Here is a 16,001-nt window from a genome sequence, read left to right on the forward strand (position 1 = left end):
AAGGACTCATCCCAACATAGCCACAAAAAAAGTTTCTCATGCAAACTTCTTTTTTTGGCATCCCTTTGGAGAAGTTTCCTGGACTTTGATTCTCCTCCTCTTTGGAGGTGAGAATGTGATGTAGGCACAATCCTAGGAACTAGTGGTACTAAATAATCGTTTGTGTGGAAAACTCCTTTCTTGGTGACGATCCCTTCTGTAAATGACAGAAGTCTGCCTTTAAGATAAAAATCTCAAAGCCCTGTGCACTGACTCTCCCCTCCCTCCCTTTAGGGCCAGGGAAGCAGGAACCGTGGACTGGCATCCTCTAGTCCTCCTCACTAGCTTGGTGGTCATGGCTGAATTGCCACCAGTTTGTCGTTGTAGCTGTTGTTTATTTGGAAGAAAATTTTCTTCCTTAAAACGTGCAGATTCAAGTATACCCCTTCAGACCCATTCGGGTCCTGCCAAGAATCTTGGCCAGCGAGCCCCCAGGACCTCCGGTGGGAGGAGAGAATTGGGGCCCCAGAGATGAGCTGGGCTATTTCATGAATTGGTCTAATTTGGGAGCCTGCGGAGCTTAAACAACTATGTCCCTAAATTATGGCACATTTTGAGAAATAATGTAAGGATCACTGTGCTCCTTTCCCCACTTAACTATAGCAGAGATAACAGGTCTCTATTCTGCAAGTATTTGCAGTAACAGTCTAGATATTTTTGTTTTGAAGCTTTGTAAATGTTCAGCCATCTCACTGGATAAAATTGCTGATGCAGCCTCAGACCTGCAATTTATTTCTCCATCGCTACAGTGAAATCCTGGAATTATCATACGTTAGAGTTTTAGAACAGCTTTAAAAAAACAAACAGTTGCAAGTAGTCATTTCTTACCTTGTCCTCTTGTCCTTTTCTTCACCACATCAGCACCCAGAAGGCATGCTCAGTCTTGCTTTTACTTCCTGAATCACATCTCAGAGGATTTCTCTTTTTTTCCCCCCCTTTATGTCAGTCACCTCTGACACAGCCAGACAGCAGCCCTGATGAGATTCTGTGTGGACATCACTTTTTTCCTTTGTTCCAAACTATTTCTTTCTGGTCAAAAATCGTGTTGAAATCAAAATGTCTGTTCATTAGGCTTCTGCAGAGCACAAAACGCTGACCTTCGCTGAACTTGAGATCATGAGAGGACTAGGCGTGGCGCAGGTTTAAGGTATCTTAGGTACTGAGGTGTGGTAAATTCTACATTTTAGCTGCCTGGCCTTAACATCAAACTATATTGTAGATACAATTTGCTTGTCAACATCTTTTTTTTTTTTTTTAAAGAAATGACCACATAAAGTTATAAGATGATTCGAGTTTAACATGTAAAAGGAATGTTTGTGTAAATGTTAGTAAATATACCATGTATGTGAAAAATGAGATGATACAGAGGTGAGTCATCATTTTGTTTGAATGCTGATTATTTCTTTTCTTTAAAATAATATCTTAAGGACTGAGACTAGATATTTCATATTTAGGCAAGATTGATTTTCCTGTTTGAAATGATTGAGAAATGGTGCTGTGAATAATGAGATTATAAGGGAAAGAATGTGACTTAAAAAAAAAAAGTGGTCTCTCGACCACTGGACCTTGAAGTAGAAGGTCAGACTCTTAACCCCTGGCAGTCTGTGCTCTTCTGTCATTTTTCATCACTTGGGAGTAACTTGGATTTCTGTCTTTCCTGCCCTCACCAGCCTTTGTCCCGTCTTCCACCAGTTTCTGGCTTGGTGCAAGACCGGGTTTGATCTGACTAGATGGTGCTTTACTATTGGCCGGCTTACTGAGTTTTAATTAAATAGAATTTTCTGATTGGGCAGAAGCCTGGCTGGTGGTCTTCACTCTTTGACTACGGATCCATGTCTTATTTGATTTTTGTATGATGTTTCATGGCTGGGCCATTTTTAAAAAGAACTCTTTTAGGCCATTGGTTCATGAGAGAGAGAGACGTTACACCACTTGAGTAGTAATGGCAACGATATTCTAGACGTAATAGTTCCTATCACTGCTTCTTAACCACAGCTGAGATGTAGATCAAGTCTACGTGAAGGCTAAAGAGGAGGCATGCAGCCATGAAGACCACATTCTTTTTATCAGAACTGAGCAGCAGGACCTGGATTCGATTTGCTCCGTGCTTCTGTCTTCCTCTGATAACCACCATCAGATGCAGTGGGTTCCGGGAGTGGGAGTGAGTGAAAAGAAGCATTAGGCTTGGATAACCCCCAAAATGTATCGAGTGAGTCCCAGTGCACATGACTCAGTGGTCTGGGGGAAGCCATTTCCGGTTAAGCTCTTGATCACATCGAGGAGGACATCTGTGTGCCGTGATAGTCTTCAACACCCAATTAAAGGTCGCATTTGACGTTGCAGCAAAAAGCTGTAGTGGAAAGAGCAGTAGACTCTAAGCTCATTGTTTAGGTCACAGTTTCTCCATTCATTGACAGTATTGCTTTGGAGAGTCCACTCTTTCTGTGCCGCAGTTTCGTCGTCTCTAAATCTAGTAGGGGACAAGAGCGTGGACCCTGCCCCTGACTTTCCCCAGCTCTACTTTGGTCCTTGAAGCTCCCTCCCTCCCCCGCACTCAGATGACTCCTGTGTCATTTATCCTGTTATGCTTTAATATTCTTTTGCATCATTCTTATCTTCTCCCCACCAAAGTACTTGACTCAGAACCACACCTCGTTCAATATTTGAATTATCCTCAAAACTTACTTCTGTCTTCCATCTAATAAACATCCCATAGACATTTGTTAAGTGAATAAAGACATGGTTCAGTGGTTCTCAGCAGTCAAAGTGCCTCAGAGTCAACTGGAGAGATTTAAAATATGGATGCGGGGGCCACACCCCCAGGGACTCTGATTCGCAGTATTTGGCGTATTTGTTGTTAAACTCTGGAGTGATTCTGATGTGTAGGTCTGAGTGGAGAACCAGGGGACTGGGCTGGTTCTCGGTGGTCTGCAGGGTTACCTGGGAGTGTCATGCCCACCCTACCCCCTTAAAATGCCTGTGTATTTACCTTTTCCTCATGAGTATTGAAGGCGTGATGGAAATGTCCTGATTTATCTCACCTTTAAAGGTACTCAAAATAATGAATAAGGAATCTATCATACGGAGGTAGGCACACAGCAGTATGATATTACTGATCTAGGCCATTTGGTTCCTTTTTTCCAGAGTGTGTTATTAATTAGCTTTCCTTTGGGAGGAAAAGATAAATTACTGTTTTTCACTAGACATCGGGAATTTGACTGACTGACGTATTTTTAACAACTGTGGACCCTGAAAACACCAAAACAGGAAGGGGTTAAAACATGACTCCTTCAAGCATGGAACTCAGAAAGTCTGGCAATGGTGTGATTGTGCAAGTGTTTTGATTTCAGAAAGTTAAAGTCTTTATTTAATTCTGTATGATGTGTATATAATAATATAATTTTAAGGCACCTGCTTCAAAATAGAAACTGGGATGTTGGAGATAATTAACAATAAACAAAAATTTAACCAGACTGGGCTCAGCGCCCAGGAAAGCTATCAGAATCCAAGAACTAGGCAAGGAGTAAACTAATATGGGGGGAAAAGGCAGGAATGGATGAAGCTGTAACTGCCTCTGTTAGAAATGGCCACTCCACTATGTGGTTGCTGCTGAACAATTCCATGGGGCATTTGTTGGGTGGGTGGAGTTCCTGCCCTTCTCATTTCAGTGACAAACTTCCAAGGGAGCTTGCCTTTCTAAAATGTCAGCCCTAAACATGCCAATAATTACAGCCATCTTGCATTATGTTTGAACTTTTATAATGCTGTAAACCACTTGGCAATAAATGGGCCAGAAATAAAAATAGAAGTTCAGAGCAACTTTAACTGAAGTTAGAAGAGAGCCTTCATGTTTCCCAGGGTGCCTAACTGTCATGTGATTTACATAAACAAGGGAGGAAATCCTCTTGGTGTGTTTAGGGGTGTGTGTCTAATACAGGAACCCATGTTTTCCTGTTATTGAGAAGCATTCTTTAATCTTTTAAGCACATTTTAGGACCTGCATATATTCCAGGTGTGCTGTTTCCTTTAACATTAAGACAGCAGAGCAGAGCATGCCTGTCAGAGAGATGTTAGATCTCCCTTTTGGGTCATACAGGCACACAAAATAAATGAGTTAAATTAAACAGACAGGCAGCCCTGGACAGACTGGTAATATCGCCTGAAGTTAGTTAGGGGAATGGTTGTTCCTAATGGGACTTAAACAGACTTAAACATGGAACTATAGGCTGGACAGGCCATCTGTGAGTGGAAGGCTATAAAATGTCCTCGACTGTGTTAAGAGATGATGACTTTTTAACCATGGAAGTAAATGTAATTGGTGTGAAATGTGCATAAGCTTTTAGCCAAATATAACTGAAATCATGGACAACAAACCTGAGCATTATTTGAATTTTTTTTTTAACTTTGCTAAATTCTGGTTATGAGCAGAGGGAGAAGATTGTACCGAGACCCTAAAAATAGCCTAGTCCTGGAACAGTAGGGTTCTCACCAGACCTAAAGGCAGGGTGCCCACATTTCATTCCCCTCTAGGTCGCTGCTTTCCTGCCCTAAAGCCCGCAGACACCGAAGCTGCAGGCAGCTCTGTCTGGTATACATGGAGAGCCTTCTGACCACCAACCGTGACTGGAATAGGTGCTTTCTGTCCTCATCCCACAAGGCTTCTTTTTCTGCCATCCGTGGAGCATTTGCATGGTTATTTGAAAGTGGAGGATCTGTGGGCTTATTGAAACTAAGAAGGAATGTGCCACTGATGCGCACTCTTACTAGGACTGCATTCATTACAAGGAGTGTTTTCCACTTTTCCTCACTCCTTCTACTTAATCTTAACAATTCCTACAGCCAGGGCTCAGGAGGGGCTTTTAGGAAAACCCTTTTAAAATCCTTAATTACCTCCCCACCCTTGAGGCTCTAAGTCAGGGAGTAGGCAGACCTAGAAATATTCAGAGTGACTCTCTCCTGGTGGCTGGTGCTGGACCTCTGAGAGGTGACAAGGTCCATCCTCAGCATGGAGGGGAGAACGAAGGCCGGGAGCTGGAAGGGTTCTGACCCTGCTGGTGTGGTGACTTCAAGAATTCATATGGGGCCAGGGGTGGGGGGACCCAGAGTGCCAAATATAGTTATAATCAGATGCAAAGTAGATACAAACCCAACTATATTTTAAAGCCAAATCGTTCTCTCTCTCTCTTTTTTTTTTTTTTTTTTTTTTGAGTGAGGTATTACTTCTTATCACTGAAGCCTGGAATATTTACACTGGACTATAAAATTAGAAATGCATTGCATTTCCCCAGGGGAACCAGTAACCTCCACTTCCTGTAAAATGCAGCCTTTCCCAACCGCCCCTGCCTGATGCTCGTCAGCCCCGCGCGCTGCTTTCCCTTTGACCATCACTGGGCGTTTGTAGCCTCCATTAGAGGTACCCAGTGTCAGTTGTTCCAGCCGTGTTCCGTGTGAGTGGATGAAGGCATAGATGAAGCAGCCCTTTGATTATAATTATGTTGTAACTGCTTGAGAGTGCAGATTGTAACTTCTGTTTCCTTCGCATTCACCCCTCACTAAAGGTGCACATAATGATTTTCATTTTCTTTCTCTGCTTCTCTTTCTCTCTCTGTACTTATCTCCAGCTCTCCCCATCCCTTTGTCCCTCTTTCCCTCCCTCCCTCCCTCCTTCTCTCTCCCCCCAGTACGCACACACATATCTCTCTGTATATACACACAGGTGTATATATACACACTGTACACATACACAGATAGATACATATTATGTCTTTCTCTCTCTCTCATTGCACATATGCATGTAGGTATAAAGTAGAAACACCACTGAGTGAGGACCCAAACCACCCTTCACATCCACTAATCCGAGTGATCTTTCCTTGACAGTGACAAACAAGAAACCCACGCAGGCGTCCATCACGAAGGTCAAACAGTTTGAAGGATCCACGTCGTTCGTGCGGAGATCACAGTGGATGCTGGAGCAGCTTCGCCAGGTTAATGGCATCGATCCTAATCGGGTGAGTGAGCTGTCCAGTGCTGAGCAAAGGGGTTTTTTTCACACAGAGGCTCTCACTGACCTTGGCAGTTGTCTGAGACATTTTTAACAAGGCTATTTCTCTGTTTCAGTTATGAGGCTAAGACTTTCTGATTCCTGTGCCCTTCTTATGGGAAATTATAAATCTTTTCATCATGTTTGATGGAGACACCGAGGGGGATGCATACTGAAGAAATGCTACCTCCAGTAATATGTTTATCAGCCAAGTGCAAAGAGCAGAGTTCAGATAATCATATCCATGGGTATCAACATGAAAATTGAAACCATGTTCACTGAAGCTCTGTTTATCTCTGAATGTCACCAATCAGATTTATTTACCAAAACTCAAATAAATGATCTGCACCTTAAAAACTACATATTAGAATTTGTTTGGGTTTAATAAGAGAAATATTTCATGGTAGAATTATCTATTTCAAGTACATTCTCTTTGCTCACACCCACCCACCATAAAAGACATCAATAATGAGGAAAAATAAACTGTAAAATGCAACTATGTACTAAAATAGTAAGGGGGAATCTTTTGCTGCCAAATGTTAGGGACAAGATGAATATGGTTCAGTGCTGAGATCCTGAAGGAATCCTTTTCCAAGTCATTGGGAAGGCAGTGTGTAGTCTGCATTCTGACACAAGCTGACATGCAATTAAGCTGCAGGGAATTCTGTGCTCTTAGCTTCCTGGGAACATCTGAAAATACTGTGAGATTTGGGGTTTGTTTGATCAACAGAGAAAGGCGACTCTCTGTGCATCTAGGTACTAATGAAGATGAGTCTTGTGATTAGGACCAAACTCTTTGAAAGGTGTTTTAGCCTTTATGAGTGTCTTGACGTGGTAAACTGGGAGCAGCGGTTTTTACAGCTTGAGATCAGTTGTTATTTCACTGTCTTTTCCAGGACTCTGCAGAGTTTGACTTGTTGTTTGAAAATGCTTTTGACCAGTGGGTAGCCAGCACAGCCTCAGAAAAATGCACCTTCTTCCAGATCCTCCACCACACCTGCCAGCGGTACCTCACAGACCGGAAACCGGAGTTTATCAACTGCCAATCAAAAATCATGGGAGGTGAGTGGGCGTTTGTATGACTTTAGTCATCGTGTTTCCTTCGACTCACTTTTACATACAAAGTTAGGTGTTCAACAGCATAATTAAAGACCAGAAAAAAAAGAATCGAGATGCTCAGTTACTCGGCATGAGGACCATTCCAGGGAGTTCACTGTATGCTTATCTAGACACAGTGGTTTGTTTTCACTCTTACCCAAAAGCTGATCTTTTGAGGAAATAACCATTCAGCTAAGATTATTTGTACTGAGAGAGCAAACCTATCCCATTATTAGAAAAACCTTTTAGTTTGGTTTCTTCACTGCCATTTCTATAATTTCATTGCAGAAGAGTTTTCTGGGTTGCTTTTTCCTAGTATTTCCCAAGATATTTTGCAAATATTAACATGAGCGCTCCTACAGATGTGGTCCTGTTCATTCAGATAGCAACCAGTCTCACGTCTATTCCTCGAACGGCAGGCAGAGCTGAGTTAGGATGAGTTCTGTAAGCCAGCCTTAAGGGGGCGACGACCAGCAGCGGCATCTGAATGAGAAACATTTAGAGGGTGCTTAGCACGTTTCTTTTAGGTGGCATTTCTTTTTAGGGAATTGAAACTGCTAAAAATAAGAAAGCCTTGCCAATCACTCTGAGTTGAGGAAGACTCTATATCATTGGTCTTTTCACTGACCTGTTCTCCTGGTTTTGAAAGCATCTTTTAAAAAATGCACCGACTTTGTCTTAATCCAATGTCAAGTGAAGGTCACGTGAGAGACATGACCTCTCCTTGGGCTGTGTATATCTTTCATATGAACATGAGGCAGAATTGTTCTGTCCCAGCAGTTGATGTACACGCTGTCATTTTGCTGTTATGCCGCTAGACGTGAGGAGAAGACGCTGTCCAGTACTTCACTGTTACCCACTGAAGTGTTCGTGTTCCTCTGAAATAGAGAGTTGCTCACATCATAGGAACCTTGAAAGGTCTCCCTTAGGCACTAATGCAGACTCTTGTGCTATAGCTTCTCTATTTCGTCTTAAAAAAAATGTAAGAGTTGACGAGTGCATATTTTCTTTAAAGTGGCCACATCCTACGGTACAAAAATGGAAAAAAAATTAGATGTAAGTGTTGAAAGGAAAGGGAATATCAAACATTAACCTCTTACCATTTGGAAAATATAGTAAGATGTAGCTTTCTATCATGTCTGTGCCACCGAGGCTGTTCAAATGAATCCTGCTTTGAAAGTCCAGCCTTAATGGACTTAGCCAAAGGTCACAGTGCCCATCTGAGGACCACAGATGGCCACGTTTTCAGGAAATGGAAAATTGCCCAGGAAATCCCAGCTTTCCCTCGTTCTTCATTAGGATTTTCTCTGCTATCTTAGAATCAAATTTGTCTCTTGAGCTGAAGTTCCTGTTATGAAACATTTTCCCCAGTGATCTCAGTATGGTCAGTAGCTTGTCTGGCTAGCGCTTAAGCAGAGTCTCCTCTAAAAATAATATGACATATGGATTTGAAATTTCTGTTGCCCTTGGAGATAGACTTCCCTCAAGCATTCCACTCCCCCAGGTTCCATCCTGAGAGCAGAGAGCATCAGAAACAGTTCCGTCCACAGGAAGGACTGCACGTCCTCAGAATGGAATTGTGAGGTGGAAGCAAGGTGGGCGGAGGCTCACTTCTCCTCTGTCCCTGCGAGGGAAACAAGACGCCTCTTTGCTGCCAAGGTTGGGGAGAGCTTTGGGACTCTTCTCTTCCTCCTCCTCTAAGGGACGGCACTGAGTAGCCCTCTTCTGTGTTGCATCTGAAGCTCTCATTTCTTCTCTCAGAACAGACTCTGTCATTCATTCCTTCTTGGTTCATCGTCCAATAAGATGTACCCTCAGAGTTCCCACACATTCCCACCCAGCTGCTTCTGTCAGTCATTGACCCAGTCTTCCGATGTCTTCCACTGCCCTAGGGACCCCAAATTATGCCAAGTTGAGACAGGAATCTATATATCCAGTGTTAAATTGTTGGTATGTATATTGCATAAAGCTGAAGACTGATTTCCCGTAGTAAGAAAAAGAATAATTTGATGAGACCAAGTGCTAGCAGTGGCTCTGCCTTTTGTGACCATAGGTATGTCTCTCGTCTTCCTTAGACCTCAGTTTTCCCTGGTGGAACATGTGGAGGTTAGACTAGAGGAAATCCAAAATCCCTCTCAGGTCTATCACTGGAGAATCTCTAATTCCTAAGTTATAGCTTTATTGTGTGGGTTAGTCATGTCTTAGCCACTCAAATAGAAGAGTTAAGCAGTTAAATATTGACTAGTCCTGGATTCCCAAGGAAGGCAAGAAGTTTGAACTGAGCAAATTGTAATTTGTTGGCAGCACGTACATCCTTAAAGAGCACAGCCGGTCTTATTTAAACAGCCGCTTACCCTTGATAGCAGCTGCACCCGCACGCCCTAGGTAATTAGCATGCTGATTAGTTTTCCTTTCTGCCAGTTATCACAATTCAGAGACTTCAGAACTGTGTAGTTTTCAGGTCACTACATTCTGACCGCTTTAACTTTTACGGTACCCACCCCATCTTCAGCAGATGATATCTGTTCCAAATTTGACAGTAGCTTTTGGTCTGGCCTCACAGTAGGGGCCACAAGTGCTAGACACAGTTGTTTGCTGTGCCGTGAACTGTGATAGATTTTGTGATCTGGAGGAACTGGTGTTGGTGTTGGTGTGCTGCCCTCCCTCTGCCATGTCCCTTATGAATGTTATCTCATTTACTTTTTACGGCAGCCTTTGGAAATAGCATTTATTATCTCTATTTTACAGAGAAGGAAATAGGAGCAGAGAGATTATTAAACAGCTTGCCAAGGCTCATACAGCCTTTGTCCTCCAGTGGAAGAGCTGAGATTCAAACACAGGCCCTCTCCACTCTAAGAGCATCTTCTTTGGAGCCACTGAGTGGCATGCTCTAGGGAACACCATTGACGTGGTCTTTGGTATGAATGGTGCCCCCTGGAGTTGTGCAGGAAGTTTTGGAACTATTTTAGCCAGCACATTTCCAGGTATTAAAAAAGGGAGCTAAGAGGAGAGGGCCAGAGATTATGGGCAGTTTTAACTTTTTTCCTACTTTTATCACAGGTATATGATTAAGATAATGACTCAAGCATTTTTTCCCCCATACTAAGAATGATGGAATCATCAGGGACCTCTAAAATTGTCTTATTTTTGTTTGTTGTTTGTTTTTGTTCATCAGAACTTCAGAATATTAAAAAGATGAAACTGAGGCTGTTTTAGTGGGTGGGGAAGACGCTGGAGCCCTGCCCACTCACCAGGCCTCTCACATGCTTTGTTTCTGGTCCAGCGTGTCACTGGGAAAACTGAAGCCCAGTGATTTCCGGTGGCACGCTGACTTTTGAAGGACATCTGCCTGATTCCCACTGAACCACACTTTCTTTAAGACCCCTTCAAATAGGATTGTCGTGTAAGCCTCTACAGTTCCATGAGGTTCTTCTCTTAATACTTATTGATTGTGTATCTCCCATATGGCCATATTTTTCTTCTTCCCTTGGGGAAAGTCAGTTCCACAGAAATAAATTCTTCGGCATAGTTGAAACTCTTTCCTCCAAACATGATATTTCCTTGTCTCCAGAGAATAGACTGGGAAGCTTTGCTCTGATGCTGGTTACAGGATTCAGGAGACACGTCTAAAGTCTACAGTTGTAAAGACCCTCATAAATTGAAAGCGAGCAGGATGCTGTAAGCAGCTGTGAGAGGAGAAGCATTGGCTTCCTCTGCCTCAGCCAGCATCTTTGCAGCCATCTTCCTTCCCTGGGTGGTTGGGGGGGTTTGTCTTCAAGCCTTGATCATTCCTAACCTCCACTTTACCTCTCTTTCAGTTCAGTAAAGGTCAGTCACCTTCAAAACTACAAAGCCATTCATTCAGCTGCTGGGTTCCTAAGGTACCAAGCAGCCTGTATAGATGGAAGGCAGAGGTGTGGAGCCAGTCTGGCTGCTGCGATGTCAGGTGGCATCGTGAGCGATGGAGCCCTGAAGGTGAACTCGCGGGTTCACAGAGGTCATATTTACTTCTGAGATGGTAGCTTTTTCCTGTTTATCACAAGCAGAGATGATGCTGTGCTGTTACATGTGTGATAACACATCTGTACTTCAAAGATGCCTCGCAGGAGTTAATCACACACATAGAACTTTAGACTCCAGAAGAGAGACTTGCTTTCAGCTAGGGGGAAAAATGGTCTGCTCCAAATAGTAGCGTCAGTTTAGCTATAATGGACGTGTCATATTGAGACACAGTCCCAAGAGAGACTTTCTGTTTCACTTTCTTCATGCTGCTTAATAAAATGTGAGCGAATCCCACATAGCTCCCCGTTGCTATTTTATTTCCGCTGACCTTCTGTAGTGATTACTGTTGGCCTGTTATTTTTTTATGCCTAATACTGGAAACTAAAGAAATCCTTAATGGTGTTGGCAACATCTATGTTAGAACCACAAAATAGATGCTTTGTAAACCTATTTTCTTTTTAATAAGTGTGGTAAATTATTTGCAGGGGGAAAAAAGTGACTTATTCTTCAAGGCAAGGTTTTATTTAAACTGAAGCCGGGCCTAGCATTTTCCCTCAATTCTGAGCCCAAGCCCCTTGGCCGACTCATTCAGTTACCTCTCCTCACTCTTTCATCTGTTCTCCGTGGGGCATCCTTCCGTGGGCCCCACCTAGACCGTTCGAGGCCCAGCTGGTTCCACAGGCATTTACTCAGCACCATCTGCCTGTCGGGCACTGAGCTACCTGTGAGCATCCAACAACCAAGTAGGCACCTTTGCCAACTTTACTTACGTCCCTGGAGGGACGTCAGGTGCAACAGGTATAAAAGAGTTATGATACACCAGGGTGATGGTGGAGCTGCATTTAAAGGATGGTTGGCAGTTGACAGACATTACAGGGCAGGATGAAACAAATTCTCTCATTACAACAGTAAATCCAGACTGTTGCATTTCAATGTTGGCTATATTCAGAATTTGAAATGTGGCAGATTGTTTTTCCACAATGCAGGCTATTTTGAAGTGGCATGTATTTTTATCATCATCAAAGGGTATTTCTTAAGCATTGTCCTTCTGTGCGCAGTCCTTCAGAGGATGGGATGAAGCCTAGACTTCTGAGCTCTATTAGCATTGCAGGGACGCAGATGTCCCTGAGGTCTCCTTCAGAGCAGGCTGGCCCTCGTTTGCCCCTGCTGATGGGTGTGCTAAACGAGAACCGAATGGCTTTTTCTGGACTCCCCTGAGGTGGAACAGAATCTCAGGATTCAGACAGTGACTTTGTACTGTACCTTTCTCCAAAACAATGCAGGGGCATCCCTGGGGGAGTCGTGCAAGCATTTCAACTTGGGAGTGCCCCGAGCACGGGCATGTGTAAGGTGTGGTCACAAAGGAACGACACAAAGAGCGCAGGTGCGCATCCTAGCAGGGTTCTTATGAAAAGGAAAAATCAAAAAAACAAAAAGGTGGTTGATATGGTCATTCTTAGTCCAAATATATTAACATAGTGCTCTAAGAGAATCTATAACATTTGCCACAATTTTAATTTTCCTTGTGTTTTAAGGTTTTCTGTCAATGAATAATGGCTTTGTGGGATGTAGACCTCACACTCCTAACCGTAGGCACATTACAAAGAGTCGCTTGTTTCTCAAGAATAAATTCACATGTAATTTTGCCTCTACGTCTCAAACCTTTAATATACTTTGGGATTCAAGCGCGCGCACGCGCACACACACACACACACGCACACGCGCACACACACGCACGCACACGCACGCGCACGCACACGCGCACACACACACACACACACACACACACACACACACACACCCCGGAGATTATACTTCACATAAAGAGTTACACTGTATTAAAACTACCTTGCAGTGGGGAGATTATAGCTCAGTGGTAGAGTGCCTGCTTAGCATGCACAAGGTCCTGGGTTCAATCCCCAGTCCCTCCACTAAGTAAATAGATTAATAAACCTAATTACCTTCCCCACCCCAAATTTTTTTTAATTAAAAAAAAAAAAAAAAAAACAAAAAAAAACCCGCCACGTCGTTGCTTCTTGATCTCATGTAGATACAGAGCAGGGGAGGAGGACAGGCTGATGCACTGTTGTGAGAGAGTCAGAAAGTGTTTCCACCAGCTCTTTAAATCCTGAGGAATCCATGTCATTGTTCCTCCAGTGAGGTTTTGTTGTCCTTGAAGAAGAAATAACAAAATAACGAACTTCGGTTATCCTCTACCGTGGTACAAACGAGGAAACTGATTTGCAGGGAACCTGGCTCGGATCCCACAGTGACAAGGGCTGGAGCTGGTACCTCCGTCAGCTCTACCACTTACCCCCAGCCATTCAGTGGAGACCAGGACTTCCAAATGCCCTCAACAAGCAAAGGTCTTCTTTTCCTTACATTGATTCAGCCAGGCAACAGAGGCGATAACACCAATTGAACAAGATATTTATGAGGCTCAAATTAATGGAGGTACTGGGGATTGAACTCAGGACCTCATGCATGCTAAGCATGCGCTCTACCACCAAGCTGTACCCACCCACCGAGGCTCAAATTAAAAATTCTGTTACAAAGTTCTCTGTAAATGACTGTTCATATTAATTGCATGCACATACAGGCTCAGCACCCGCTCTCCATCACGCCATCCTCTTCACTGCAGCCAGTACCATCTTTTCTTACACAGAGTGATAGTTTATTTAAGAGTTGCTTTATAGAACCTTTTTGGAGAGAGTAAGAAATTAATAGGAACCAAAAATTGTGCATCAGTAAAAATAACAGTATAAATGTTTTCATATACAATTGGAAAAGCCCCGTTTGGGGGATTATTTTTGTCTGGGTTATTGGGATCCCACCAGTGTAACCACTACCTGAAACAAGTTCAATGTTTATTGTGCTACATAAACTACTCACGTAACTATCTGACATCAGCTGACTGCTGTTTGGAGCAGGATGTTGTATCAGAAGCTATGTTTCAGGATCTGACTCTTTTGCGCATTTATTTTTAAAATTTGGGATGAGATTACCAATCATTATGTTGGGTATTTTCTCATATTTTCTGATTCAGTCATTTTACTTCATCTTGTTTCCACAAAGTGAATCGAAAGCAGATACTTTTATTTTCAGTGGGAAAATGAAGTAACCAAGGACTAGTTCCTTAAGTTCCACCCGATTCTGTGCATGATGTAAATGACTAGTAACTAAAGAAAAATTGGGTCACAGATGTGGTTTTCTCTTTTTCATTGCCTGTTGGCTGTAAGCTCCACTGAAATGCATGCTGTGAAACAGCTGGTGGGTTATGGTTAGTCATCCTGAGCCCAGTGACTTTGTGCATTAAGTGCTCTTTGAATCATAGCTCTCCATCAAAATCTTGAAGCAAACCAGGCTACATAAGGGTACTTCCGAGGTATCATTTATTGGCGTGACAAGGATCGTGAACACATTTTGTCTATCCCAGGGTTAAATAATCTGCAATAGATGATAGCCATTTCTACTTTCAGAATCCACCAGAACATGTAATCAATTACACAAATTGACGTAGTGAAAGAACAGACTAGATTCATTTCCCCCTGACTTTGGTAGCCTCACTCATTAGCTCTGTAACTTTCTCTAAGGTGCTCAACTTACACTCAGCCTGCATGTTTTTCTATATCGTGGATAGCAGCATATACCTTGAAGAAATAGTGTGGGGATTAAAATGAATTTAAAATACTCAACCAGATGGGAATTTTGCAAAGTGCCAGTACAAGTCTGAATATTCTATTTAAAAAGCATGGAAATTATACTATGACTCTCCATAATATTATATGCTTTCTTCCAGGATATTTATCAAAAGCTCTTTCTTATGAAAGAAGCAAGAAAATATTCTTAAGCTTTCCTGATCCACGTTGGGCATAAGAATGGCAAAAAAAAAAAAAAAAAAAAGCAATTTCTTTGTTCCAAGTGGGAATGAACTGAGCTATATTATAGATATTTCAAATGTCTAGAATTCTGGGTTGTTGGCCATGGTTTATAGAATGCTGAACGTGTTGCATTTTATGTCTGACATTTATAGAATGCATATGTTACTGATGACTTTACCAAAACAACAATGCTTAGAATATATTGAGTGCCACTGTGCCAGAGATCAGGGCACATAATTCAGTTCTTGTAGGAAAGAAAAAAAAAACCTAAAACATGTTTTCTGAACTTTATGAGAGAAAAGAAATATTCTTTTTTTTCCACCAACGTTATCTTCAACCTAGACTATTATTTTGCGTCCACTTCTCTTTCCACATCCAAAAAAGGAGGCAATTGGATCAGAGTCAAGTTGTTTAATACTGTTAGACATGAAATGGTATTTCTGAAACAGACATAAAAGGCATGCTGTATGATGTCCATACTTTTAGATACCCAGACACATACCATTTTTAAAAGAATTTGGGTGACATGAGTTTGCCAACCAATTTTCTGTGTAAGACGTTAAAAAATCTTCATCTCCAGTATCACCCTAATTTCATAAAGGTTTACTTTGATACTAAAAAGGGACATAATCTCTGAGTATAAAGGGCTATTCCTTATACTGAAAGCATTTACCTTAATGAAAACCTTAACTACGTTGTCCTCATTTTTCCTAGACCAATAAAAACCCCATCGTCAGCTGGCATTTAAAAATTGTTGCTCTGCTGTAACATAGAAGCATCAAGAACTAAAAATTACTTGGAATTTTAGTGAAGAGAAGCTGTAAATTCTCAAGAGCAGTAACTGGTTCTGAAAATGGTTATTTAGCGATTCATGAAATTCATTCCCACGTCGGGGGAAACCACTCAGAGCACACACCTTTAGGACAGCAGATCAGAATGTA

At 42.3% G+C, this 16,001-nt stretch overlaps 1 protein-coding gene across 4 annotated transcripts in view; it reads left to right on the forward strand.

Moving 5' to 3' along the window:
* The window catches only part of STXBP6 (syntaxin binding protein 6), a 222,264-nt gene that overhangs the window by 165,032 nt on the left and 41,231 nt on the right, over window positions 1-16,001 (forward strand). For all 4 annotated transcript variants that reach the window (XM_074365698.1, XM_045522637.2, XM_010963022.3 and 1 more), the window contains 2 exons: window positions 5,917-6,047; window positions 6,976-7,141. In XM_074365698.1, coding sequence (XP_074221799.1) covers window positions 5,917-6,047; window positions 6,976-7,141 — 297 coding nt within the window. The remainder of the gene's footprint in view (window positions 1-5,916; window positions 6,048-6,975; window positions 7,142-16,001) is intronic.

The sequence above is a fragment of the Camelus bactrianus genome, chromosome 6, assembly GCF_048773025.1.
Source record: "Camelus bactrianus isolate YW-2024 breed Bactrian camel chromosome 6, ASM4877302v1, whole genome shotgun sequence".
In the NCBI taxonomy this organism is placed as follows: Eukaryota; Metazoa; Chordata; class Mammalia; order Artiodactyla; family Camelidae; genus Camelus; species Camelus bactrianus.